We start from the raw sequence: 24,510 nt of genomic DNA on the forward strand, positions 1-24,510 counted from the left end.
TTTAAAAAGAATTTGTGTACAACAGTAGCGCCATATTCTAACACCATTCGGGACAAAACAACAGACAAAAGTATAAGAGTAGAATCGTCAATATGAAGAACCCAGAGATCCTGGTAAACATATAGCAACCCGGTAAACGTCCAAAATAGACACGAAATTAGGGCGTGGTAAAAGGTATAAAAGAAGTAACTGTACAATGCCCATATTATGGATTCAATCAACCTTGCCGGTCGATCCACCGTTCAGAAGACCTTCCTTTCCATCAAGGTTGAAGAAACCACCACCGGTGTTACCAGTAACCCCGAGTATTCCGCCACGAGCCCCGCGTCTGAGACTCCTTCCCCGGGCTACAATTGTAGCACCAGCCACCGAAAGCGTCAGGATGATAAAGAAGAGGATCGGGTGACCGCTGATGAAAGTCCGAGTGAAGAAGAAGACAGACTCAAAGGTACCGACTGTGGACTTGGGCGTAAGTTTCGGTGGGTTGGCGATGACCAAGGGGATGGTCTCAAGGATGGAGGTCCGGGAAGCCATGATAGAAGCTCCGCTAGAAGACGTATCCCAGTAGCGCCGGTTCTGGAAAAAAAAAGTCAGCTTCAAGTCCTAGCAGATGATTAACTATTCTGTTGTGGTAACTTACATCCTGGTCATTGATGACCACGCGTTCACCGTTCTCGACGTCGATGCCGTATGTGGTTCTCAACCACCGTTCCCAGAAATCGCCATCAATCCAAGCGAAACCGACTTGCTTTTTGTCATCTTCGCGGATGGTAATGCGCATGTTCTTGGCGGCCCGCAAGGCACGCTGGTCGTTACGGTCTTCCGCTTCCTCGATCCGCAGCTGCTTAGCGTCACGCAGCTCAGCACGCTCCAACTGGAACAACTGCGTCTGCTTGTCCATCCACTCAAGGGCGGCATTCTTGAGCTCTCGCTTCGATTGAAGGAACTCGTCCGAGTGCTTCCGGCTCAGGATGCCAAGGACCACATACTTGCCGTCCATGATCTCCCGTGCGTTTGAGGCGGTGAGCTCAGGAACAATGGGCAGCCACACAGTGCGCATCCAATTGAGAATCTGGCGGAAGTCCCGCATATCCTTAGGAGCAAGCGCATTGTAGTAGCTGGGGCGACCGTCGCGGGACACAAGGAGGCGTGGCCAGGTCGAGATCTTGAACCGTTCCGCAAGAGCAGCGCTGTTCGTCTTGACAAGCCGGGCATGGCCGACCAAACTAAGAGTCAGGCGCTCGAGAGCTTCGAAATCTTCCGAGGTGGTCGCATGGTCATAGAAGTACAGGAAGATGACGTCCTCCTTCTCCTCCAACTCCTTGAAGGTGGTGGCATCGACATCCTGTACACCGGATCCAACATCAACAGCCTTCTTGGCGTAGCTGACCAAATCTCCGAGGCCACGGAGACCGGTATACTCAACCCTCTCACCGCCGCGGAAGAAATACATCGTCGGGAAGGCGCTGACACGGGCATCTTTGCAAAGTCGGGATTCCGCATCGCAGTTCACTTCGCCCACGTTGAGAACACCCTGCATCTCCTTTGCCATTTCCCTCCAGTTGGGAGCCAATGCTTGACAGTGGTGGCACCATGGTGCGTAGAACTTGATGAACCAAGGATCCTGAGTGGTGGTGACCAGCTTCTGGAAGCTCTCCGCGGTGAGAGGGACAGAGATACCCTGGGGGTTTGCTGGGGCCGGCTTGGGCTTAGGCTTGGACTTGGACGACATCTTGTCTGCGGGTGTCTCGTCCTCGGCCAGCTGTGCAGCCTGCTCGTTGTGCTTTTCGCCAGCCTTGGTGCCCGCCTCACGATCCTTATCTTTGGCGACGGGCGCCTCGGGCTGAGCCTGAGTATCCACTCCCTTGTCGCCAGGCTTGGGGAGGTGGAGACCCTGGGCAGGCCGAGAACCAGGCTTGATCTGTTCCAGCTTCTCCTCAACGAACTCGCTAATCCCCTCCATACTCTTCTTTCCAGTGTACTGTTCAACCAGTTCACCATTGTGGTACAGCGCGAAGGTGGGGAAGTATTTGACGTCGAGTTTCCGGCAAAGATCGCCATGCGCGAGACAGTTCATCTCGGCAAAATGGAAGTTGTAGAAGCCATGGAATGAGTTCAGCAAATCGGTGTTGGATGACTTGGAAGACGACGAGGACAAAGGATCGGATGTCTAGTGGGACATTAGTGGATGCTGCTGGTAAGGAGCGATGTTGACTCAATGCGCGAGAGATTGACTCACATAGTAGAATTCATAGAGCGTCTGCCATGCAGGGGCAATCTTCTGGCAGTGTGGGCAGGACGGAGAGTATTGCTTGACGAACCTAGGTTCTTGTCAGCTTTCTGGAGGACCAACGGTAGATGTAGAATGAAGAGACAACATACCAGTAGCCGTCCTTGATCGTGTCATCGAAGTTGTCAGGAGTCAAAGCCTTCATAGGCGGGACCTCGATACCATTGAAGGTAGTCGACTGGCCCTCCGACTTCACGTCGGAGTCGCCTCTCTTTACGAGGTGATGGCTAGGAGAGACATTATCGGAGGGGGCGGCTAAGGCGGGAATCGAGAAAAGAGAGAGTAGGGACCACGCCAGCAAAGAGACCCTCATGCTGGCTGTAGCGTAAGGTCCTTGACCTTAGAAGTGTGACTGAATAAAGAGGGACGGTTCGAATTTCGGGGGTCGAAGGAGTAGTGGAAGAAGTCAGGACGGGGCGTCACAGGTGGCACATTGAACTAACGACGGTCTAGAATCGCTAAGGGACACGCTTGAATGTACCCCTTGTTGGAGGGGGCGAAAGAGATATCAGCAAGACAAATGCTGAGGAAAAGAAGAAGAAAAAAGATGAGCTAGGCTCAGAGACTACTGCGGAGGCGATCCGCAGGCTCTTTGAGAGAAAGAATGCAGGAAGAACACTCCTACAAGAGAAAGCGATAAGCCGACCAAGTGAGGTGCTCACGAGAGCCGCAGGGAGAGACTGAGGGAGAATGTCCCCCCGGCGCCACGGTTTCTCCGCGCCCCGACACGGGACCTCAACCCTTCGCGCATCGATCCCGATCCAGTGTGGTATCTTGACGACTGACAGCGCCGCTATTCCCGCTTATCGTCTGCCATTGGGTCTGTCACCACCCGACCCTTATACCCAATTACACAACCTCCAGTCATAATGAGGTCTACATTCCGGTTGCTCGCCGGCGTCAAGCCCGCTCGCTACTTGGAGCCTTTCGCTCCTACCGGCTTGACCGGCCTCGTCACTCACCCTAGCCCTCGCCCGACCTTGATCTTCCTCTACAAGTCCACCCTGGACAAGCTGAAGGCCTTCCCCGAGTCCTCCGTCTACCGCCAGTCTACCGAAGCATTGACCCGCCACCGCCTGCAGATCGTCGAGTCCACGAAGCCGCCCGGATTCGATGCTTGGTTGGAGCGTGTGAAGAAGGCCGTGGCTGAAGAGCCCGAGCGCTTCGCCTCTCTTCGCCGTCCTGACGGTACATATGCCGCCTGGCAGCGTGACGACGGTACCGACAACCCCCGTGGTCAGGAATGGGATGGAGAGAGCATCGAACCTACTACCGAGGGCCCCGCTCGTACGGCAGAGGAAGAAGCACGGTGGCACCAGGCCATTGAGGACTCTACCAAGCCCACTGCCGAATCGGACTTCTACACCGCACAGATGAAGTGGGAGAACGAGCCCGCCCTGGAGGCTGAGCAGTATGTGGCATAATCTCTGAGCTATGATACCGTTCCGTGGAGATGCTGACCAATTCTTCTAGGATTGCCGAGATTGAGAGACAGATTGGCGCCGGTCTGATTGAGGAGGTCATTGAGGTTGCCGAGGGCGAGTTGAAGGTTGTTGACGAGCTGTACAAGACTTCCGCGTAAGTTGACCGATCGACAAGTTCTCGATTCAAGCCAAATATGCTAACGTCAGCTTAGTTGGGAGGAGCTTTCCGAGAAGCCCAGACCCGGCCAGTGGTCTTACTTTGAGCGCAAGACCGAGTAAGCATAGAATGGTTTTCTCATGAATGGAGGATCCGAAACTAGATTCCCCATCTGCTTGTAATTATTATCTTATGGTTGTGTGAAACAAAATTCGATGCCAATGCCAGGCCAATTTCTTTTTCAAGGGGTTACTTTCATAGTGGTGATAAATGCCCTTATATCTGGTTACCAATATCCCCTTGGAGAAAAGAAACTAGGGGAGCTGGTGCAAGTGATGCGTGTGATGTGTATAGTTCATTGCTCTAGTTGATGACTACTGCATTTAACCCCCACGGATGCTTAGAATGGTCGCATCTGCACACGGGAATTCCCTTCCCAAATAATTTACAATCTGAAAGGCATCCACAAGCATCTATATCTTCAAGTGATGCAGGGTTGATGTTTGATGCTCAGATGGAATCACAAACCGTAGGCGGTGAGCCCCATATGGCTAGCCGGTTCCAGATAGCTGGCGGGATTCCGTCTCCTTGTGGACACATCGCTGCCAGTCCCTGAACATCTTCGTTGACCTTGCTGGCCATTCCGGTCGGGGACTTTCCTTCTTTCTTTGCGCTCTCATCTACCTGCTTCTCGGGACTCCTTTGCATAGACGGGCTGGCTGTTTGAGCGGCTCGTGGCCTGGTTTCCCCTCCTTCTCTCAGGCCGTTCTCCGACGCCGCACATAGTCGCGACTCTCCTTCCCCACACAACATGAAATTGGATGTCAAGGTACGGGCTATAATGCGGGGTCTAAAGCCCTTGGTTCAATAAGAGGCCGTGGCGTGCAGAGGATATAATCTTGGGAAACAATTATACGGATGCTGACTGTTGTGGCCTAACAGAGACAGCTGTTCGCCCGCTCCGAGCGGGTGAAGGGCATTGACTTCCATCCCACAGAGCCATGGGTGAGTACTCAATCGCTGCAATCCGTCGATCAATACTAATGGCTTTCAGATCCTCACAACGTTATATAGCGGTGCGTGACGGTAGCGAGTGGAGGGAATCATCGAATGTGATGTGCTAATTCGACATAGGCCATGTATACATCTGGTCTTACGAGACTCAGGTGAGTTGTGCAGACAAGGAGTTGCTATGATGCACTGCTGATTGCTGGACTATCTAGTCGATTATCAAAACCTTCGAACTCACTGATGTCCCTGTACGAGCCGGTCGATTCATCGCTCGCAAGAACTGGATTGTCTGCGGTTCCGATGACTTCCAACTTCGCGTCTACAACTACAACACCTCCGAGAAGATTGCCTCGTTTGAGGCGCATCCGGATTACATTCGTTCCATCGCAGTTCACCCTACCCAGCCTTTTGTTCTTACGGCGTCTGATGATATGACGATCAAGCTCTGGGACTGGGAGAGGGGCTGGAAGTGTGTCCAGGTGTACGAGGGCCATAGCCACTACGTGATGGGGCTTGCTATCAACCCCAAGGATACGAACACCTTCGCCTCCGCTTGTTTGGACCGTACCGTCAAGATCTGGAGCCTTGGCTCGCCTCACGCCAACTTCACCCTGGAAGCCCATGAAACCAAGGGTGTCAACCATGTCGATTACTACCCTCAAGCGGACAAGCCATACCTTCTTACGACATCAGATGACAGGACTGTCAAGATCTGGGATTACACGACGAAGGCGCTCATTGCAACCCTGGAAGGACACACAAGTAACGTTTCGTTTGCCTGCTACCACCCGGAGTTGCCGGTTATCATTTCCGGATCGGAGGATGGCACTATCAAGCTCTGGCATGCGAACACATACAGGCTGGAGCAGTCGCTAAGCTATGGCTTGGAGCGTGCCTGGTGTATCGCTTACCAGCGTGGCAGACAGGGTGTTGCGATGGGTTTCGACGACGGTGCGGTAGTTGTGAAGATGGGCAGAGAGGAGCCGGCGGTTTCCATGGACGGCTCCGGAAAGATCATCTGGGCTAGGCACAACGAGGTCGTTTCTACTGTCATCAAGGGTGGTGATGCTAGCATCAAGGACGGCGCACCACTGTCTCTTCCCACTAAGGAGCTGGGATCTTGTGAGGTCTATCCCCAGACGCTGTCTCATTCCCCCAACGGCCGTTTCGTTTCGGTATGCGGTGATGGTGAGTACATCATCTACACTGCCCTTGCCTGGCGAAACAAGGCTTTTGGACAGGCCTTGGACTTCGCATGGGGCTCTAAGGACAACAGCAACGATTACGCTATCCGGGAGTCCACGACCAGCGTCAAGATCTTCAAGAACTTCAAGGAAGTCAGTGGTGGTCTGGACGTGGGCTTCCAGGCTGAGGGTCTCACCGATGGTGTGCTTCTTGGTGTTAAGGGACAAGGAGGTATTGGCATGTTCGACTGGGAGACGGGTAACTTGGTCCGCCGCATCGAAGTCGACCCCAAGGCTGTAAGTACCCACCAACGAAGAAATCTAGACGACCTTTCACTCACACCTCAAATAGGTCTACTGGTCCGAGTCTGGCGAGCTGGTGACCCTTGCTTGCGAGGATACTTTCTACGTCCTCCGCTTCTCTAGGGAGAACTACGTCAACGGTCTGAACGCCGGTGAAGCCGACGAGGATGGAGTGGAGTCCGCTTTCGAAGTTGTGACCGACATCAACGAGTCCGTCCGCACAGGTCAATGGGTTGGAGACTGCTTCATCTACACGAATTCGACGAATCGCCTAAACTACCTGGTCGGTGACCAGACCTACACCATCTCTCACTTTGACCAGGGCATGTACGTTCTGGGCTACCTGCCCCGCGATGGCAGAGTGTACCTCGCCGACAAGGACGTCAACGTCGTCTCCTTCGGTCTCTCCCTCAGCATGGTCGAGTACCAGACCGTGGTGCTGCGTGGTGATATGGACATGGCAGCTGAGCTGCTCAAGGACGTTCCCCAGGACCAGATGAACAAGGTTGCACGATTCCTCGAAGGCCAAGGCTACAAGGAAATGGCCCTTGAAGTCGCAACCGACCAAGAGCACCGGTTCGAGCTGGCACTCGGGCTCAGCAACCTCGACATCGCCCTGGAAATTGCCCGTGAAGCCAACAACGAGCACAAGTGGAAGACGGTCGGAGATGCCGCCTTGGCAGGATGGAACCTGGCCTTGGCCCAAGAATGCTTCACCAACGCCAAGGACGTCGGCTCTCTCCTCCTTCTGCACACTGCCAGTGGCAACAAGGACGGTCTCCGTCAGCTGGCTGAGCAAGCCTCGGAAGCTGGCCTCCACAACGTCGCCTTCTCTACCTTCTGGTCCCTCGGCGACGTTGACGGCTGCATCGACCTCCTGGTGCGTACCAACCGTCTGGCCGAATCCGTTCTCTTCGCACAGACCTACAAGCCTTCCCGTGCCCCTGCTCTCGTCGCACAATGGAAAGAGTCTCTTGAGGGCTCCGGCAAGACCAAGATCGCCCGTCTCATCGGTATCCCCCCAGGCTGCCCTGACCTGGCCGCGGACGATGACCTCTTCCCGGAGTGGGACGAGTACCTCCGTCTAGAGAAGGAGGGAGTTGTTCCTGAGCCCCCGTCCTCAGAGTCTCTGATCGACGTGCACGCCGACGAGGACGGCAATGCCGTGTCGGCAGGTAACGGTGAGCCCGAGGTGGAAGCTCAAGCCGAAGCCGAAGCCGAGGCCGAAGAGGAAGAGGCCGAAGAAGAAGAAACTGAGGCATGATTGACGATGGTTGTATAAGGTGGGGGAAGGATTAGGAGAGAGCGTGTGTGTGAGGCTTTTCCTTTAATTTCCGCAGGAGTGGGAAGAAGAGAAGTGAGAAGAGGAAAAATTATTTCCATGTACCGTTGACAACCCTCCTACTTACTCTTATCTAGCTTGCTTGCTCATTTTTTACATAACTTTATTCATCCTTCTAGAACCATGTTTTGTCTTTATTTTCTTACATCTGCTTGGTTTATCGTCATGATTCAATCTTATGTTCATCCTTTTTTCTCTTTTATATTTGAACATTGTATGTTTCTTCGGTTCAGTTCTCCATTCTACTACCTGTACCTATCACCCCTTGTTCTAACGATTTGAAGTGATGATCATAATATTGTGTCCCCTTTTTCTGCACATGGTGAGATTCGGACCGTACGATGTATAAGCTACCACACTATATTTGTTTGTGTGACGAGATTCATTTGTAGATAGTAATCCCATTGTCTATGAGCCAGCCATGTCAAATCAACAAACACCCTTACCCTCAACTGGTTTAGCCCATCCCAGCGCGCAAAGAGAGCAGAACCCAGACAAAATTTTCGACAATAACATGAGAAGGAACAGCTAAATGGTCTAAATTGAGGACCGCTCAAATGTGTACTTTCATATGTAGATCGATCCCAAATGGATTTGGCTTCCCCAGGAGCGATCCGTGTTCCGCTGGAGCAACAAAGGATCAGACCAGCAGATCTGAAACAGAACGAGGTCGGTTCATCAGACATACAGAGGCCCTGTGCAGAGGGCTAAAATGTGGGAGCTTTTCGCTTTACCTGTGCCGTCCGCCTGTTGTTCGAAAATGGAAGCAAATCACTGACGCAAGCCCGAGACAAATTTGTGAAATGATGCGGCAGTCAAAAGAGGTGTGATAATGACAGTAAATGAGAAATGCACGAAAGGGACCCGCCTCAATTGTATCTTGAATGCAAACCAGGATAGAAAAACACAAGCGCTCAGCCGAGATCACCGCCACAGAGAATGGATTCCAACAGAAAGTTACCATATACCACTTGTGCTAAGGGGGAAAACAGGGAGAACCAGCAGTGAAGCAAGTGCTCGAGCTATGCAGAGAATATGCACGAGTAAAGGTGAAAAAGCAAGGAATTGTCTCAAACAATTTCCCTTTATGTCTTGAAGGGACGTATGGTGTTCAAGTGAGTCGATTGATGATATATCAGCTTTTTACTCGGTGATGCTACCAAAAGAGGGATCCTTGACACTGCCACCGGCGTCGCCGAGACCGGCAACCGGGCGGTTGTAAGACCAGCCTTCGAATTGTTGCTGCATAGTCTGTGACAGCATGGGGCCGTCCACATACGAATCTTGCGGTGCTTCGGAGGTGAACTCCCGGTCGAAGTTGGTGATATCGCGAGCGCCCATCTGCAAAGGTTAGTCATCATCACCGTAATACGCTAGCCACATCAAAGAGTTACATACCACGTTCGGACGGAAGCTGGGCTCGTACTTCCGCTGGAGAAGCTTGCGCCAATCGATGTTAGCGAAGAAGTGGTGCGACTTAATCTCCGCTGCGCCGTTAGCTCCCAACCGACGTTGAGGATCGCGATCAAGCAGTCGGCTCAGCAGATCCCGAGCGGCCGGAGGAACAATGTCCGTGCTGGGGAAAGTCAGGGGCTCCTGAAGGATCTTGCGATACATATCGTTGGTGTTTTCGTCGTAGAAGGGGGGAAGACCCGTCAACATCTCGTAAAGGAGGACACCCAGCGTCCACCAGTCAACGGTCTTTGTGTATCCGTTTCCAAGCAAAAGCTCGGGTGCGAGGTATTCAGGGGTACCACAGAACGCTGTGTAGAAAGTTAGACGAATTCAGGTTGGAAGCAGGGGTAATCTTACTGTTTGTGCGATCCTCATCCTTCATGTCCAACTTGCACAGACCAAAGTCGCACAGAGCAATGTGGCCAGTGTAATCCAGAAGAATGTTTTCAGGCTTGAGATCACGGTAGATGACCTTGAAACCGTGCAGGCACTCCAGCGCACAGAGCAGCTCGGCAGTGTAAAAACGGGCCCGGTTGATATCGAAGCGCTGCTCACGCTGAAGGTGATGGAACAGCTCACCGCCGTTGACGAAAGCAAGGACGAGGTACAGCTTCTCCGGAGACTGGAAGGAGAACTTGAGAGGGACGATGAAGGGGTTGTTGATTTGAGAGAGCACGGATCTTTCGGCGAGGGTGTGGGTGACTTCCGACCGTGAGATGATGTGCGCCTTGCGGATAGTCTTGAGGGCGTAAATCCGACCCGTATCCTTCTTCATGACCTGCATGACCTTGCCGAAACTACCCTTACCCACAACCTTCAGCAACTCGAAGTCTTCCAGCTTCATGCTGCGCTGCTTGTTCTCGACGAAGGAGACACCAATCTTGATGGAACCGGTGCCGAACTGCATATCCAGCCATTCGGCGCCCAGCTGGCCCAGCTGGCGCTCCTGCGGCGTCTTCTTGGACTTGGGGTCTTCCGCATGGGGCTGAGCCTCTTCGAAACGAGGATGTACCTTGACGGCGCCGAGGAAGATATCCTCGCTGCGACCAGCGCCAGGACGAGCCGTGGGGTTGCGCAAATACAACTGAACGTTCAATTCCGTCTTGCGCGACACATCAAACTTATAAGCCGTGTTGTCTCCAGCCCACAGGGGGTTTTCGGGGGAACCAGAAACGGCGTCGACGAAGACTTGGTTCTTTTCGAAATCCAGAAGGGCATAGGGGAGGTACTTGGTCGAATAGCGACCGTGGGAAGTCGGAGCGGCATTGATACCTCCGCTGGTGGATTGCGGGCGACCGCTAGGAACGTAGGAGGCGGCCTGTCCGTGTGCAGAGTGGGATGAGGAAGAGCTTGGACGCATGCCATAGGAACCGCTGCTCTGGAAATGGGAGTTGAAGATCTGTTGGTAGTGGGGGGAAAGAGAGAAGCCTCGACCTTCGTGGAGGGTGACGATCAGGATTCCGGGCTTGACAGGGGCCACGGGCGGGGAGACGAGCGACTCCGAGGCATCTTTAAGAAAGTGTTAGACGGTCGGCAGAGAATTGAAGAGAATAGTAACAACATACTGATTCCATTGGAGTTTGTTGTGGAGATACTGGGAGTTTGCGAAACAACGGGGGTCTCTTCGCCAGAATCACCTTTGATGGTGGATGTGGAGGAGGATCGGGTGAATGTTTGGGTCAAAGGAGCCAAGTGCGTCTCCTTTAATTCTGTATGAGGGAATTAATTCATTAGCATCCGATATGGCGGGACAAAGGAAACACAACCGGGCATAAACATTGCACATACTTCTAGTGAGTTTCCACGACATTGTCATAGGGATGTTCTAGCAAGCGAATCCAGGGTGTGTATATGTTTGAAGAAAGGGAGAAGAGGGAGAGGAAGGGAACAGGAAAAGAGAGGATCAATTTGAACAGTCTTCCGACGGTTTTAAGGAAGAGGAAAAGGAGAGAGGAATAGGAGGCCAACAACTGGGTCGGAGGCCTGGCAGAGAAGAAGGGCAGAACGAGCCAGACCAGTCAAGTGCAGTGATAATATGCAGAACCGCCACAGCCACAGCGGTCAGTCAGCGACACAGGAAAAAGAGGGAGGAGAAGAGAGGGAGGGAGAGAGGAATGAGGAGGGCGAGGGTAAGTAAGTAGTAGTAGTAGTTTCAGGAACCACCGATCGGGGCGGGAACAGGGGAACACCCGCAAACTGTACAAGACGCTTGAAGAACAAACGAAATGATGATGGAAGTAGAACCAGGGTCGGGGACACGATGGAACGACGAGAAGGAGGATCGACCCGGGAAGTGACTTTTTTAGGGAGAGACAGTTGATAAGGCGAATTGGGGGGGAAAGAATTGGGAAATGGGGGGAGGAGGAGTAGGAGGGGGGGGGGAAAGGGAAGAGGGGGTGAATGAATGAAGGTGGGAAAGGGACTGAGCGAGGCTGAACTCTGAATAGAATAAGTCGCCGCCACTCCGTCCTTCATTGGTCCAGGAACCCCGTTGCCTGAATGTGTGCCTGGGGCATGAATCTTTGTCACCCTGAGGCGGTGCATTCCCAGATCGTAGTCTAGTCCCGATAAAGTAACCACCATGTGCACTAGCCTCAGAGCTTAGCCACCGCCCACCCCCCAGAACCTCGAATCGTCTGTCCGCCGATACGCGACCAGTCTCCTGTTCACTACAAACTGCTACTATCACATTCCTCCAGCCATCCCCAGAAACCTTGTTGGTATTACGGTTCTTGTCTGTGCTGGATCGACTTTTTTGAGACCAACCTGACGTTGAGCCCTCAAGGTTACTCCACCCTAGTTTCCCCGGCATTTCCCCCCCGCTCATCGACTGCGGAGACGTACATCCCTTTGCGCTACCGTCGTTCTCCGGACCATCACCTTCATACCCGACGCGCATCACTCTTTTCTCATTAGTTCCAAATTGCCCTCTCATTTCACTGGAGGGCGTGTCGGTGTGGTCGAAACGGATCCGGGAACATTGGAGGATGAAAGGGACCCGCGACCGATGGGTGTAATACGGAAGAAGACCGCCTCGCGCGGCACTGAAGCGGGCACCAAGTATCACTGTGATATTTGCTCGGTTGATGTGACTTCAACGGTACAGTCTGCGATTCGTGTTTTAAAAATCTTCGCCTCTTGTCGGCCTTAAACCTAATCTATCGGTCTCTTACTAGGTTCGCGTATCTTGCGCCCATCCCGCCTGCCACGAATACGATCTCTGCGTCCCCTGCTTCGCTGCCGGAGAGAAATCCAAGAACCATGACCCGTCAACGCATCCATTCCAGGTGATCGAACAGAACTCGGTCCCGATTTTCGAGGAGGACTGGGGTGCGGACGAGGAACTCCTGCTGCTGGAAGGCGCCGAGATCTACGGACTGGGATCATGGGCGGACATTGCAGACCACATTGGTGGTTACCGCACCAAGGAGGAGGTTCGCGACCACTACATCAGCGCCTATATCGATAGCCCGAACTTCCCGTTACCGGAACGCGCCGATCCGGACGACAAGCGCCTTTCGGAGGCCATTTCGAAGGAAGAATTCCAGGCGCGGAAGAAACGCCGCATTGAAGAGCGCAAAGAGGCGGCCAAGGCAGCTCCACCCACAACACCGAAGCAGAAGCCTACTGCCAGTGTACCGGCTTGTCACGAAGTGCAGGGCTACATGCCGGGTCGATTGGAGTTTGAGACAGAGTTCATGAACGAAGCCGAGGAAGCGGTGCAGCACATGACATTTGAGCCTGGCGCGGGCGAGACGGCGAACGGCGAGACAGACGCGGAGATGGAATTGAAGATGACCGTGGTGGATATCTATAACTCGCGGCTTACGGCGCGCACGGAGCGCAAGAAGATCCTCTTCGAGCACAACCTCCTCGAATACCGCAAGAACACGGCACTGGAGAAGAAGCGCACGAAAGAGGAGCGTGACTTGCTGAACAAGGCGAAGCCATTTGCCCGGATGATGAACCACGATGATTTTGAAGAGTTCAACAAGGGTCTCGAGTACGAGCACAACCTGCGGCTAGCCATCACGCAGCTCCAGGAGTGGCGCCAGATGGGCATTGGTGATCTGAAAGGCGGAGAGAAATACGAACAGGAGAAGCAACAGCGGGCACAGCGGATGGTGCCGCAGGGCTCGTTTGATCGGTTCGCCAGCACGCGACCGACGAAGCAGTCGCAGCAACCAGAACAGCCGTCCGCTGCCAGTCAGCTGACAACCCCGGAGCTTCCTCTCCGGCTACAAAAGGCGTCCGGGGCGCCTAAGGCACCAGAGCCTGTTAACCCGCCGATGAATGATTTTGATCGGGCGTTTGCCGCCACCAATGGCGACGGGATCAGCACGCCGCAGCCAGTGAAGACCAAGTTTGTGATCCAGCCACTGAATGGAGTGATTCCGTGGAAGCTGGAGAACGAGGGAGCACCGGATCTGCACCTGCTGACCAAGGAGGAGGTCGAGGTGTGCAATGTGTTGCACATGCAGCCCAAGCCGTACCTAGTAATTAAGGAGACGTTATTGAAAGAGGCGATGAAGCAGGGCGGCAGTTTAAAGAAGAAGGACGCGCGAGCTATTTGCAAGGTAACACTCTTTCCCCTCTGCCAACAAAAGGAGATGTATAGCGTTCTGACGAAGATCTCTACAGGTCGACAGTACCAAGACGAGTCGTATCTACGATTTCATGGTACACAGCGGCTGGATCAACAAGAGCTGAGCGTCTGATTTGCATGAGCAGGATACCACGTGGTTCTGTGTAAGGAGTTGCGGCGTTGTGAGGTAGATGATACGATTTATGGTTTTGATTAAGTGATTAAGTAGATGGACATATAGTTTATCTATACAAGGGACAAATTAATCCTTCAATTAACTATAAAGTAAACAGACTTTATTCTATTCTTTACGACTTCCACGTAGCTACTACAGTCGACCATAAAACAAGAGACAATAATTGGAACCGATACCCACCAACTAACCACAGAACCAGTCTAGCGGCAAGTCCGTCTTCTCCGCATTCCAATCTAACCACTAACCAGCTTACCTTAGTATAACATCCGACCGAACCTCGGCATCATTTAAAGACCCGTAATCAATCAATCAAACACCTTTATAACAACACCACTCTCCCTTCTCCATCCAATTCCACCTAGCTTAAACCCATCCCCCTCATCATACCCAAATCCATACACTATCCAAAAGAAGGAAATCAAAAAAGAAAATGGCACCAACCCTCCCCACCCCCCCTTCAAACACAATAACCCTCTCCCTCCCCCACCCACACGTCCTCCTAGTCACTCTCTCCCGACCCAAAGCACTAAACAGCATTTCCACCGCGGGCCACCACGACCTCCACGCCATCTGGACCTGGATGGACAACGAGCCCTCAATAAGAGTAGGCATATTGACCGGCTCCGGACGGGCGTTTTGCGCGGGCGCAGACCTCAAAGGTAATACCCATATCCATACCCATACCCCATATCCCCCTCAACCCTCCACTACATCTCCCCCTCAACATAATACTCACCTATACATATGCAGAATGGAACTCCACCGTCCAAACCCCATCCTCCTCGTCCACCCCCACCACCCCAGGCATGCCCCCCAGCGGCTTCGGGGGCCTCTCCCGGCGAAGCGGCAAAAAGCCCATCATCTGCGCAGTGAACGGGCTCTGCCTAGGGGGCGGATGCGAGATGGTGCTCAACGCCGACATGGTAATCGCTTCTTCTAAAGCGTATTTCGGGTTGCCGGAGGTGCAGCGCGGGGTGGTAGCGTGGGCGGGGGCGTTGCCGCGACTGGGGAGGATTGTGGGACGGCAGAGGGCGATGGAGATGGCGTTGACGGGGAGGAAGATTTCTGCGGAGGAGGCGGAGAGGTGGGGGATTGTGAATGAGGTTGTTGGTGATGATGGTGGGAAGGGGGTGGTGGAGAGGGCGGTGGAGGTTGCGGTGCAGATTGCGGGAAATAGTCCTGATGCGGTGTTGGTTAGTCGGGAGGGAGTCAAGTTGGGGTGGGAGGGGATTGGGGTTGAGGAGGCGACGGAGATGTTGATGGAGGGGTGGTCGGAGAAGTTGAATCAGGGGGAGAATATCAGGGAGGGACTGAGGGCGTTTGTGGAGAAGAGGAAGCCCGTCTGGAGGGATAGTAAGTTGTAAGTAATGGATTAAGATTTAAATCGGCTACATTTTATAAAAAACCTGGCATAGATTCATGTTCAGTCATGTAGTATTCGTGCTAGTTGCCTGCAACTATGTACATCATTATCATGTTATGACTATGCTAATCCCGTTTCCATACCCATGCTCCATATCCGCGCCGACCAGTGTTCGCCGTATCCCAGATGGCCTGTCACCGTCCTGCGGTGTGGCCAGTTGTACATGCAGGTGATCGACTCGGAATGCTTTCGCAGTTTTCGTAATCGTAATCGTGAACATTAAAGAAGACAGTGTGCAACAACAGCAATGCCTTTACTTCGTCCCCTGCTGCACCTTGCGCACCCGCTCCAGCACGGCAGGATACAGAGGGTGTTTCTCTTCCAGGCCGGTGAGGTTGCTGGTGGCATCTTCTGCCGACTGTTCTTGGAGGATGCTGGCGAGCTCTGCACTCTCGTCGTCACCAGACACGTTCTGGAAGCGCAGAGCCATCTCGACAGCGTCCATCAAAGAGTCATACTTCATGCCGCGCTCGGCCAGCTGCGAAGCCGGTCCAATGAACCGCTCCTTGCGAGAGAGCTTGCGCAGGGGTGCACGCCCCACGCGTTCGACATTGTCCTCCAGATAAGGGTTGGAGATGCGGCTGACGATCTTATCGACGTACTCCTTCTGCTCCTCCTCTGAGATGTCGTGCTTAGCCACGATGAGTGAGGCAGTCTCCTCAAGAACCTTGTGAACAAGTCCACGGATCTCCTTGTCCTCCAAAGCGTCGGCAATCATCTTCTTGCCCCGGAAGTGACCGAAGTAGGCAGTAGTAGCATGGCCGGTGTTGACGGTGAACAATTTGCGCTCAATGTATGGCTCCAGGTTGTCGACCCAGTGGATGGCAGGAATGTCTGGGTGGCCGACAGAGCCAAAGGGAGTCTTCTCGACAGCCCATTCGTAGAACTTCTCAATGCGGACATCGAGGCCACTGTTGGGGGCTTGCTGAGGGACGATGCGGTCAATGGCAGAGTTGGCAAACTGGGCGCGGTCGTACAGGGACTCGACGCGGTCCTGACTGGTGTGCTGCTTGATGAAGCCGTGCAGGGTGTCGGTAGCACCAATGGCATTCTCACAGGCAATAACAGCGACAGGCTTAGACTCTGTACGAGCATCGATACCCTTGGCAATGACAGGGGCGATGAACTTGAGAATGTTGGGTCCCACAGCACAGGTCACGACATCAGCCGTAGCAATCTCTTGGATGACATCGCTCTCATGGGTCTTGGAGTTGATGGCACGGTAGTTGGTGATAGTGGTGGTGTGCTCACCCTCCTCACTGACCTCAGTCACATTGTACGACTTGTTCTGCTGGAGAGCCTCGACCATCTTGTCCATGACATCGACGAAGACTACTTCGTAGTCCGCCTTGTGGAGGAACTCGGCGACGAAGCCACGGCCGATGTTACCACCGCCGAACTGAATAGCCTTCTTTCCCATGATGTAGTGAAAGTATGACTTAGTCGAAGGGAGGTTGAGGTTGAGGTTGAGATAGAGTAATTGGAAGACTGATCAAGTGAGAAAGTTGATCAGTAGTATGAAAGATGATTTGATATCGCGAAGAGAAGAGTGGTGGTGAAGACAAAGGAAGGTTGAGAATTGAAGAGGAGAGGATGGAGAGAAGAAGAGGGGGGAATGGAGGGGTATATAAAGTATAATGAGCGAAATAAGAGAGAATGAGGCAGTCACGATGGAAACAACGGGAAAGTGCAACGGTGAATGAAACCGAGACTTTTTTCACGATGTTCGGGCCAATTCCAGTAAGTGGGGGAAAAAGGACACACGCAGTGACTATGATCCAAGTAAAAGTGAACTAGACTAACTGACTATGACTTAATGGATCACGATGAGGCCCAATCCAAGCCCTTCCAAACAGGACCAGAGCCGGCCGTTCCAATGAGCGGCGATGACGCAGGCCCAAAGCGGATTGGCCATGCGGGCATTTTCAAGCCCTGCACGCCTCCTCCCCTTACTTTGCTTCTATCCCAATCAGACACGGCCACTGTCATGGTCCCGGTTGATTCCGCACCCACAGACAATCCGGTCCTAGTCGCATGTGCGACTGTGCCATCGTGAAGTTGACGACGCGATAAACTAAATGGCTCGTTGGCCCGTTAGCCCGCATGGCCATCGACTAACTATAGTCTACGTACGACTAGTGGTGCTACTGTAAGTCATCTCACAGATTCTCATCCCAGCCGGTTCTAACCCGGTTCTCTTTCCAACAAGTCATCTTCCCTGAACATTGTGTACCTATACTCCGATCGCTGGCCTATAATGGGCTGGTGGATGCTGCTTGTTGGTCCTGTTCTCAGGTCTCCTACATCATTCCCCTGACTATCATCATCGTCCAACCGGTCGTTAACATCATCATCATGGAATCAAATCGAGTATCCACCAGGGGTTGACCCACCGCTGGTGTCAGGCCAGCGATAGAATGGATAATTCAAAGAGATTCTACTGTTAGCGCTGGACGATGCCGGGAACGAGCAGCGCCGGAGGGGCCAAGGGAGGCCATGCGCCCTCGTCATTCGACCCGAGCCCAAACCTACTCCACTGGTGACGTGACCGGTTCTTCCCCCCAAGCAACGCTACGCTGCACTGTACCACACTATCGTCGGTTACCCCCAGTGGATGCGATCAACAATGGATGGCCGTAGAATCCCTTTCATGGGGTTTCTGTGGGTCTTTATATCCGGCTCCCTCTTATCCCCAAGACAAACCCAATAGCTTCATGTTCTATAGCCTGGCTGGATGTATTCCTTGCATTTCGATTCGTTTCTATCCGCACTATCTACCCTTTCCATCAAATACAGTCCCTATTCCTCTTCTTTCCATCACTGATTTCCCTCCTTTTCTGTCTCCACCCCGGGAGATGGTTCCGCACTGGATTTGACTGATTCATAGTCTGAGTGCATGAGGGACTTGGCTTGATCATCACAGTCACCTGCAAGGGTGCCTGTCTCTGCTCGGCTCCGATCGACCAGCACCGTCAATAAACTGGTGATGCCTCCCGTCAACATCAACCCGGTGGCGGCCCAAGTCATTCCCAAAAATCGGGGTCCGTACTCGGCACTCACACCCATATCGCGGCCATGGTCATTGACAAGATCGACAAATTGAAACGCGATAACCGTCGCAATAATCGAGGAGATTCCGAGCATGATGAACCCCAACTAGCACGTGGTTAGTGCTGGGATCATCCCAATCATATGTCTGGGGAGGTCTCTTTACCAGTAATGCCGCTAATTCCATGACGGACTGCCGTGGTCCGCGCCGAACCAGCCAATACAATCTGCCCACTATCGCCAAGCCTGCAGCCCCGGCTCCGATGCAGTAGAAAATCCCTATAGTCCGGCTGGTCATGCTGAACGCATGGAAATCGTCTGTAACGGCATCGGGCCATCCCAGGTTCGAAAGTGAAGTGGTGTTACCGGTTTCATTCAACAACACCACGGAGGGATTAAAGGCAAAGGGCAATGCGGCTTTGGAGCAGTTCGAGAAGCGTCTGTTGCCTGCCATGAGATCTCCTTCGCAATACGACATCACATAGATGGAGTAGAAGTCATGTATCCCCGTATTTCGACTCTGTTCTGAGGAAAGAACCTATATTGAGGTATCTCAGCTGACCGACTAGATACTAATGCGCAACCAGAGGGGTCGACCGGGGTATAAACTAACCGTGAATATATCGACACCCGGGAGCACCGTCAATTGTGTGCCTGCGAAGAGACATAATAAAGTGAGGATAAAAGCGATAAACGCTGTTATCGTGGGGAAGTAGTTCACCAAGCGACCCATGGTGAAAGATGATCTGCCTCTCTACTAAAAATGTTTGCGATAAAGCTTAATTGATGAATACTGCAGCATGATAACCATGAGGGGAATTGCTCGCTCGTAGACGACATGAGCGATAACTTAAAGGATCCCAACCGCCGTGTATTCATCATTCCTTGAGATGGCCGGTGTACATCATCTTTGGGAGACAGCAATGATCCCAACTTCCTCTCCTCCTTCAAGCACGTGGCGGTTCCCCAGCTGCATTGGTCGCGGGTACTGCCAGAGATTCCAATTGGCCGACGCGAGCTGTTGGGAATGTGCATGCTCAATTTATCAGGGTTGGCATGTTCATTCTTGAGGGACCGCCCGCTTGAAGAATGCCCGCCTACCGGGAGCATTCGAGCTGAAAGAGTCAAAAAGGTCCAGATCCTGGATTTGTCATTTGATTCCCTGAACAACGCTGTTGAATTGGCAGACTCTGGTTCGTAAGGCGGTTGTTCTTTGGACTCGACACCTTGAAAGAACAAAGTCTCCAGATAGCCTATTTTGAAAAGTCGTCACCCTAGAAAAGTCTTCATCGTATTTCCCACCGAACGCCACTCTTACCTAAGTAGGAATTTGAGACCCTGTAGTGACACCACATCCTCAACAACTTCAAAACCTATGCCTCTAGGGGTGGCCTTAGGAGGAATTTCTTCGAGACTTGTTTCCACACATAGTGACTCTACCGGGCAGTGACACAAGTCACGTTTGATCCATTTTTCTGTAGATACGCACTTCTTTGCTATCTTCAGACCAAACGTAGAATCGAACCTCCCACCAACAACCACCTCATTCCGTATCACAAAGAAATTTCAGTCAACCCAAGAGAAGTCTTGGCTCTTGATGTTCAGCAGACTATAGTTCTAAGAATGACTAATGGTATATGCAGCATTTTTCAAGTATGATGCCCTACGAATAGCTGCAGTTGGACATTTGAATAAAAAAAAGGACATTACTGCTACACCAGTTAGGCTCTCCTATACCAGTCTTTGCTCATGCTACATTCTCTGCTTATTTCAGAAGGTAAAGTCTGCTTTCTATGAGACAAGGCCCTATGTTTAATGCTCACCACCTTCTTAATATAGCAGTATACTGTCTGAGGCAGTATTTAGTATCTCAGCCAGTTAAATAAGCCTTTGCTTGATGTCCGTCTGCAAAGTTTACTTCATTCGCACTACTGAGCTACTACTTTCTGCTGGTACTCCACTAAACTGTGTTTAGGTCGCAGCGCTTGAGTCAAGGAGGTTTAAACTTCCCCAAGAGCATCCGCATTCCTTTCGCGATCAGGTGGCACCAACCCAGATCTTGACTTTCTCAAAGTTAACCTAAATTTGCTATTTAGGGGAAGGTATCAGCCGTTGATTAAACTCAGATAGTAGATAATGGTTAGTCATGAAAACACTCATGCCATGAAAAAAAAGCTCTATTTAATGCATCAGAGATTGACAATAGTATTTCCCAGCTACTTCACTCAAGCAGGGATCTTCACTATTCTTCCATTGGCATTGGGAAGTCACTTGCCACCATTCCCATGGACGAGATTGTTTCCCCCTATTTAAGACTTCCCATTGATCTCAATCTTCTACTTTCGCATCTATCCGCATCTCTCATCTTCTCTGATCAATAGAGTATCCTTTCATCATATGTATGCAAGCCAAAGAAGATATATATAATAGTAATACACTCATATCAAAGCTCACAATGATCCGATAGTATTGATCCAACAAATGCTGGAGGTTGTTCCTCGCAATAGTCACAAGATATAGTTCATTGGTACCAAACACTCTTCCATCCGAAGCAGAGCCCCAAAGCTATATCTTAAGACATATACACATTGAAGTCTACCATCAAAGCTAATGATACTGCATAAATACTTTCACTGAACCACAATGACTGAAGTGTTTTTTCCGTGGCCAAATGGCCGTATCGACCTACGTACCGCATGTATATACATTCTCTCATGGCATGATGATACTCGAGTGCCTACGCGACATACTAGTAATGGAGCAACCCTGAGGACGAATTATACAGTCATCCTTCAGAATGACGACAGACCTGCTGTTGATTCAGCAGGAGATACTACTTACTTCCCTATACAAAGCCAGTATGACATATATGGTAAGGAAATATCTAGTACCATTTACGAATATTCACCATATATTATTTTCTTCCAAAGTGGACTGCTCCTTAGTACTATTTAATACAAACAGCGTTGCAAACCCTACATTACGCTGACTACTCAAGATCGACTACTCAACTCGGCGTCGACGAGTTCCAGTGCTGATAGCTACTTATCAAGGGAATGCTAGACCTAGTAACGACATATTCAGCGTAGTAACAGGGTACTAATATTGAAAGTGATAACAGTTTTCAGGATCATCTACACTGATATAAATTATGGAGGATGTTATGTTATCGTCTCGCATTCACAACTGTACGAGAAGTAAGTTTCTCTAGCGCTAATAATACACCAGTTGATTAAACCCTTGATTAGGTGGCTTCAACCCCCTTGTCATGTCACTGGTAAAACTAGATGACTGATATATTGCTACTCTCAACAAATTCTCGCCGACGAGGTTGGGACATGCTGATTATGGGCAAATCTTCAAGTGTGGTGAGATTTGGGCCTGCAGGAGCAACGATGTCAAGATCGGTTTTACAGGGCATTCAGTCTTACCATGGATCAGGAAGTACCAAGTTGCAGTCAACGGTTCAGAACCTGTAATAGCTGTGTTGATTTCTCATCCCGGCGGGGATACAAGGAAAAGGGCGATTGAGTTGACTAAGGACCCATAGGGAAGGATGAGGAATGTATTGTTCCTAGATCAGGATAAAAGGGTTGATAATGAATTGAGCTATGATCGACTGTGCATCTTAGTCTTCTTATTTCCTTGAATAAGAGTCTCTCTATTGTGCAGCGGTGGCCTCATTTGTACTGCTCATGACTTAGCTAGTTTATGGACCAGTAACACTTGTTGATTCATGATATATTATCTAATTGAGGCCCAGATGAAGCGAAAAGCACATGTGTAGAACCAAAAGGGTATCAGGTACATTGCTGTTGCTGGTATGTAAAGAAAGCGAGCGTATATAGGATCGATCCTTATAAGTATGCTGTAAGGGAATGGATCATTAAGGCTGGAAAGAATAGATATGTCCCATGAGCAGGGTATAAATATCAACATAAGGGTAGTACGCATATCAAGGCCGTTGACCGAGAGGTGAAATGAAAAGCCTTAATCTGAATGACAGTAAGAAAGAAAAGTACCCGAAGACAGATCAAAATGCTACACCAACAGCGGAGTGACGATACTCGTAATATTGGGTAAGCATCTCGTCATAGACTTCGGGCTCCTGGTGCTGTGGCTGTTCGCCCTCGTAGATTGTAGGATAGGTGTGTTCTTCTGTCACGGTTGGAAAGGTCTGTTTGGGTGAGAATGGGCTGCCGAGAGGAAGGTCAAAGTTTCGTGATTCAGTGCTCGATGCTTGCATGGTTGGGGCGACTGTCGTGCCGCTGGCGAGAGACGGGGTGGCCTTGTGCCCTCCGGTGAGGTTGGTAATGGTTGATGCGAGCGTAGAGCCGCTCAGCGTCCGCGACCGGATGCGAAATGGCCCCTTGTCGCTGGTTTTTATCGGGTTGGAGAAAAGGAAGTTTGGCTTGTTGGGCGTTTGAAAGAGCCACTGGGTAACACGTCCCGAGCGGGTTGGGGTTCGATTAGGATTCTCCGTTGGTGTGGTCGGAGGTCGGCTTTCGGAGGGAGTGGTAGGTGGGTGATACGTACTGCCTGAAGAAGGGGAATCCTCCTCAGTTGGAATAGAAGGTAAGGGCCTGTCCTGCAGGCTGGGTTTGGTGGGAGTCCTAGGGACCGTGGACGTAGGGTCCTTGTGGGTGTCCCGGTGTAGCTCGTTCCTAGCCAGGGACGTGCTGCCACCACTTAAATCCAGCCTGGGAGTGGTAGAAGGTACCGCACTTGCGGTCAAGCCAGTGACCGCAGAGCTACGTTGTGAAAAATGAGGGATTAAGGGACTGGTGACAGGAGGATTCTTCTCTAGTAGCTGGAGCTGTTCTTGGGTTGGCAATGAAGACCGACGGGAGCCTGACCCGACTGGCTTTCTCGCAAGCTGAAACGACGAAGAGGGTCGGTGAGTTCGCGGTTGCGATATCCGGCCCATTTCGGTAGACGAGAGAGCTCGCGGGGGTCGTGAAATGACCTGCTTGCGGTCGTGCTCGAGAGGGAAGTCTTCAAATTGGGGAAGATCCGGGAGTCTGTTGCCTGGGGTATTGAAGCTCAACTCCAGGGGACGATATTCATCCAGTTCCGTCAGGAACATTGAGACTCTTCTAAACTCCGAGGGTCCACTGATCCTCACGGGAGCAGTTGACTTCCTCTTGAGCGACATGCTAGCTCGATTGGACGCTCGCGATGCCCGGGTCCTGCCCTCAACCACCCATGACTGTAGCGATGATACCCGAGGCTGAGGGCTTGGACTGGGCAAGTCATCGTAGCCGGTGAGGTTCATTGGAGGAACGAGATGAGGTTGAGTATGGCATACTTTCATTTCTCGTTCGACACCTGCAAGGGACAACAGTCAGTCCCCATGTCTGAGAAGGAGGAGTTGTAGTAGAAGAGAAAGTATGGGGAAAGCTATACCTTTTTGCTTCATAGCCTGTTGATGATGAAAGCTCTCATCGTCGCCCCTCCCGCTCAGGCAGAACAAACAGGAAGATATCCAGCCAGTGAATATGGAGCCTGCCTGCTCAATTGCCTGCATCATGGCTGCCAGCGCATCAGCAGTGATGCTCCATCGCCCAGTGGCCAGAGAGGGAGGACTGGGTGGGGACCGGAAGAAAAGGCAGGCAGCAAAGGCGCGAGCAGGCGATGCACGAGGCAGGTCAATGAAACACTAATACGAGACATCTGCCCAGCGGGGATGCAGGAGAATTAAATCGGAGGGTCCGGGAGGAGGGGGGCGCCCATGAGGGCGCTGATATGAGAGAGAGTGTGTGTGTGTGAGAAAGAGAGGCTGGGAAGGTTAAAGTAAAACAAAGAAAGCGAGTAAATAAGCAGGAAGATGAAGGAGGGAAGCGGGACAAGAGTAAGTACTAGGGTTCTGGTGACCAACCATCTCTCCCAACTGTCCCATTTCCCTCCCCGCGATAAGTGTCAAAGTAGTAAACAACATAAAAAGCGGCGACCGCTTGATGGCTATTGTCCCCCTGATTCATCAATCATGGGAGATTTGGAAGTAGCAGAGCAGCTAAGGAGATGGTGCCATGCAGTCCAAGGCACCCGCTAAACTAGCTGGCAACCAATAACCGCCACGATCTGCCCCTCCT

The 24,510-nt window shown here is 51.7% G+C and overlaps 9 protein-coding genes across 9 annotated transcripts; 4 read left to right on the top strand and 5 right to left on the bottom strand.

Annotated features, from left to right (window-relative positions):
* Positions 1–213: 213 nt before the first annotated feature.
* AtWU_05870 (putative disulfide isomerase) lies at positions 214–2,603 on the bottom strand (the record flags this gene model as incomplete). The annotated part of the gene is made up of 4 exons (XM_035500980.1): positions 214–576; positions 641–2,170; positions 2,240–2,321; positions 2,383–2,603. The coding sequence occupies 4 exons, from the start codon at positions 2,601–2,603 to the stop codon at positions 214–216; spliced, it is 2,196 nt and encodes a 731-aa protein (XP_035356873.1).
* Positions 2,604–3,159: 556 nt separating this feature from the next.
* AtWU_05871 (complex I NDUFA5 subunit family protein) lies at positions 3,160–3,993 on the top strand (the record flags this gene model as incomplete). The annotated part of the gene is made up of 3 exons (XM_035500981.1): positions 3,160–3,701; positions 3,764–3,868; positions 3,927–3,993. 3 exons carry the CDS (start codon positions 3,160–3,162, stop codon positions 3,991–3,993), a joined length of 714 nt encoding a protein of 237 aa, XP_035356874.1.
* Positions 3,994–4,682: 689 nt separating this feature from the next.
* On the top strand, positions 4,683–7,633 carry AtWU_05872 (coatomer subunit beta'; the record flags this gene model as incomplete). Its single annotated transcript, XM_035500982.1, has 6 exons — positions 4,683–4,700; positions 4,814–4,876; positions 4,926–4,947; positions 5,006–5,037; positions 5,095–6,363; positions 6,419–7,633. The coding sequence occupies 6 exons, from the start codon at positions 4,683–4,685 to the stop codon at positions 7,631–7,633; spliced, it is 2,619 nt and encodes an 872-aa protein (XP_035356875.1).
* Positions 7,634–8,854: 1,221 nt separating this feature from the next.
* On the bottom strand, positions 8,855–10,976 carry AtWU_05873 (serine/threonine-protein kinase; the record flags this gene model as incomplete). The annotated part of the gene is made up of 5 exons (XM_035500983.1): positions 8,855–9,052; positions 9,110–9,474; positions 9,524–10,675; positions 10,732–10,875; positions 10,955–10,976. 5 exons carry the CDS (start codon positions 10,974–10,976, stop codon positions 8,855–8,857), a joined length of 1,881 nt encoding a protein of 626 aa, XP_035356876.1.
* A 1,197-nt stretch (positions 10,977–12,173) lies between these two features.
* On the top strand, positions 12,174–13,876 carry adaB (chromatin-binding transcription regulator ADA2; the record flags this gene model as incomplete). Its single annotated transcript, XM_035500984.1, has 3 exons — positions 12,174–12,266; positions 12,343–13,743; positions 13,808–13,876. The coding sequence occupies 3 exons, from the start codon at positions 12,174–12,176 to the stop codon at positions 13,874–13,876; spliced, it is 1,563 nt and encodes a 520-aa protein (XP_035356877.1).
* Positions 13,877–14,377: 501 nt separating this feature from the next.
* Positions 14,378–15,311, top strand: AtWU_05875 (enoyl-CoA hydratase/isomerase family protein; the record flags this gene model as incomplete). Its single annotated transcript, XM_035500985.1, has 2 exons — positions 14,378–14,606; positions 14,698–15,311. The coding sequence occupies 2 exons, from the start codon at positions 14,378–14,380 to the stop codon at positions 15,309–15,311; spliced, it is 843 nt and encodes a 280-aa protein (XP_035356878.1).
* Positions 15,312–15,623: 312 nt separating this feature from the next.
* On the bottom strand, positions 15,624–16,790 carry AtWU_05876 (mannitol-1-phosphate 5-dehydrogenase; the record flags this gene model as incomplete). The annotated part of the gene is made up of 1 exon (XM_035500986.1): positions 15,624–16,790. One exon carries the CDS (start codon positions 16,788–16,790, stop codon positions 15,624–15,626), a length of 1,167 nt encoding a protein of 388 aa, XP_035356879.1.
* Positions 16,791–18,187: 1,397 nt separating this feature from the next.
* Positions 18,188–19,151, bottom strand: AtWU_05877 (SUR7/PalI family protein; the record flags this gene model as incomplete). The annotated part of the gene is made up of 3 exons (XM_035500987.1): positions 18,188–18,526; positions 18,585–18,956; positions 19,032–19,151. 3 exons carry the CDS (start codon positions 19,149–19,151, stop codon positions 18,188–18,190), a joined length of 831 nt encoding a protein of 276 aa, XP_035356880.1.
* A 3,300-nt stretch (positions 19,152–22,451) lies between these two features.
* AtWU_05878 (uncharacterized protein) lies at positions 22,452–23,945 on the bottom strand (the record flags this gene model as incomplete). Its single annotated transcript, XM_035500988.1, has 2 exons — positions 22,452–23,746; positions 23,825–23,945. The coding sequence occupies 2 exons, from the start codon at positions 23,943–23,945 to the stop codon at positions 22,452–22,454; spliced, it is 1,416 nt and encodes a 471-aa protein (XP_035356881.1).
* Positions 23,946–24,510: the final 565 nt, after the last annotated feature.

Source organism: Aspergillus tubingensis (assembly GCF_013340325.1).
Source record: "Aspergillus tubingensis WU-2223L DNA, scaffold_7, whole genome shotgun sequence".
Classification (NCBI taxonomy): Eukaryota; Fungi; Ascomycota; class Eurotiomycetes; order Eurotiales; family Aspergillaceae; genus Aspergillus; species Aspergillus tubingensis.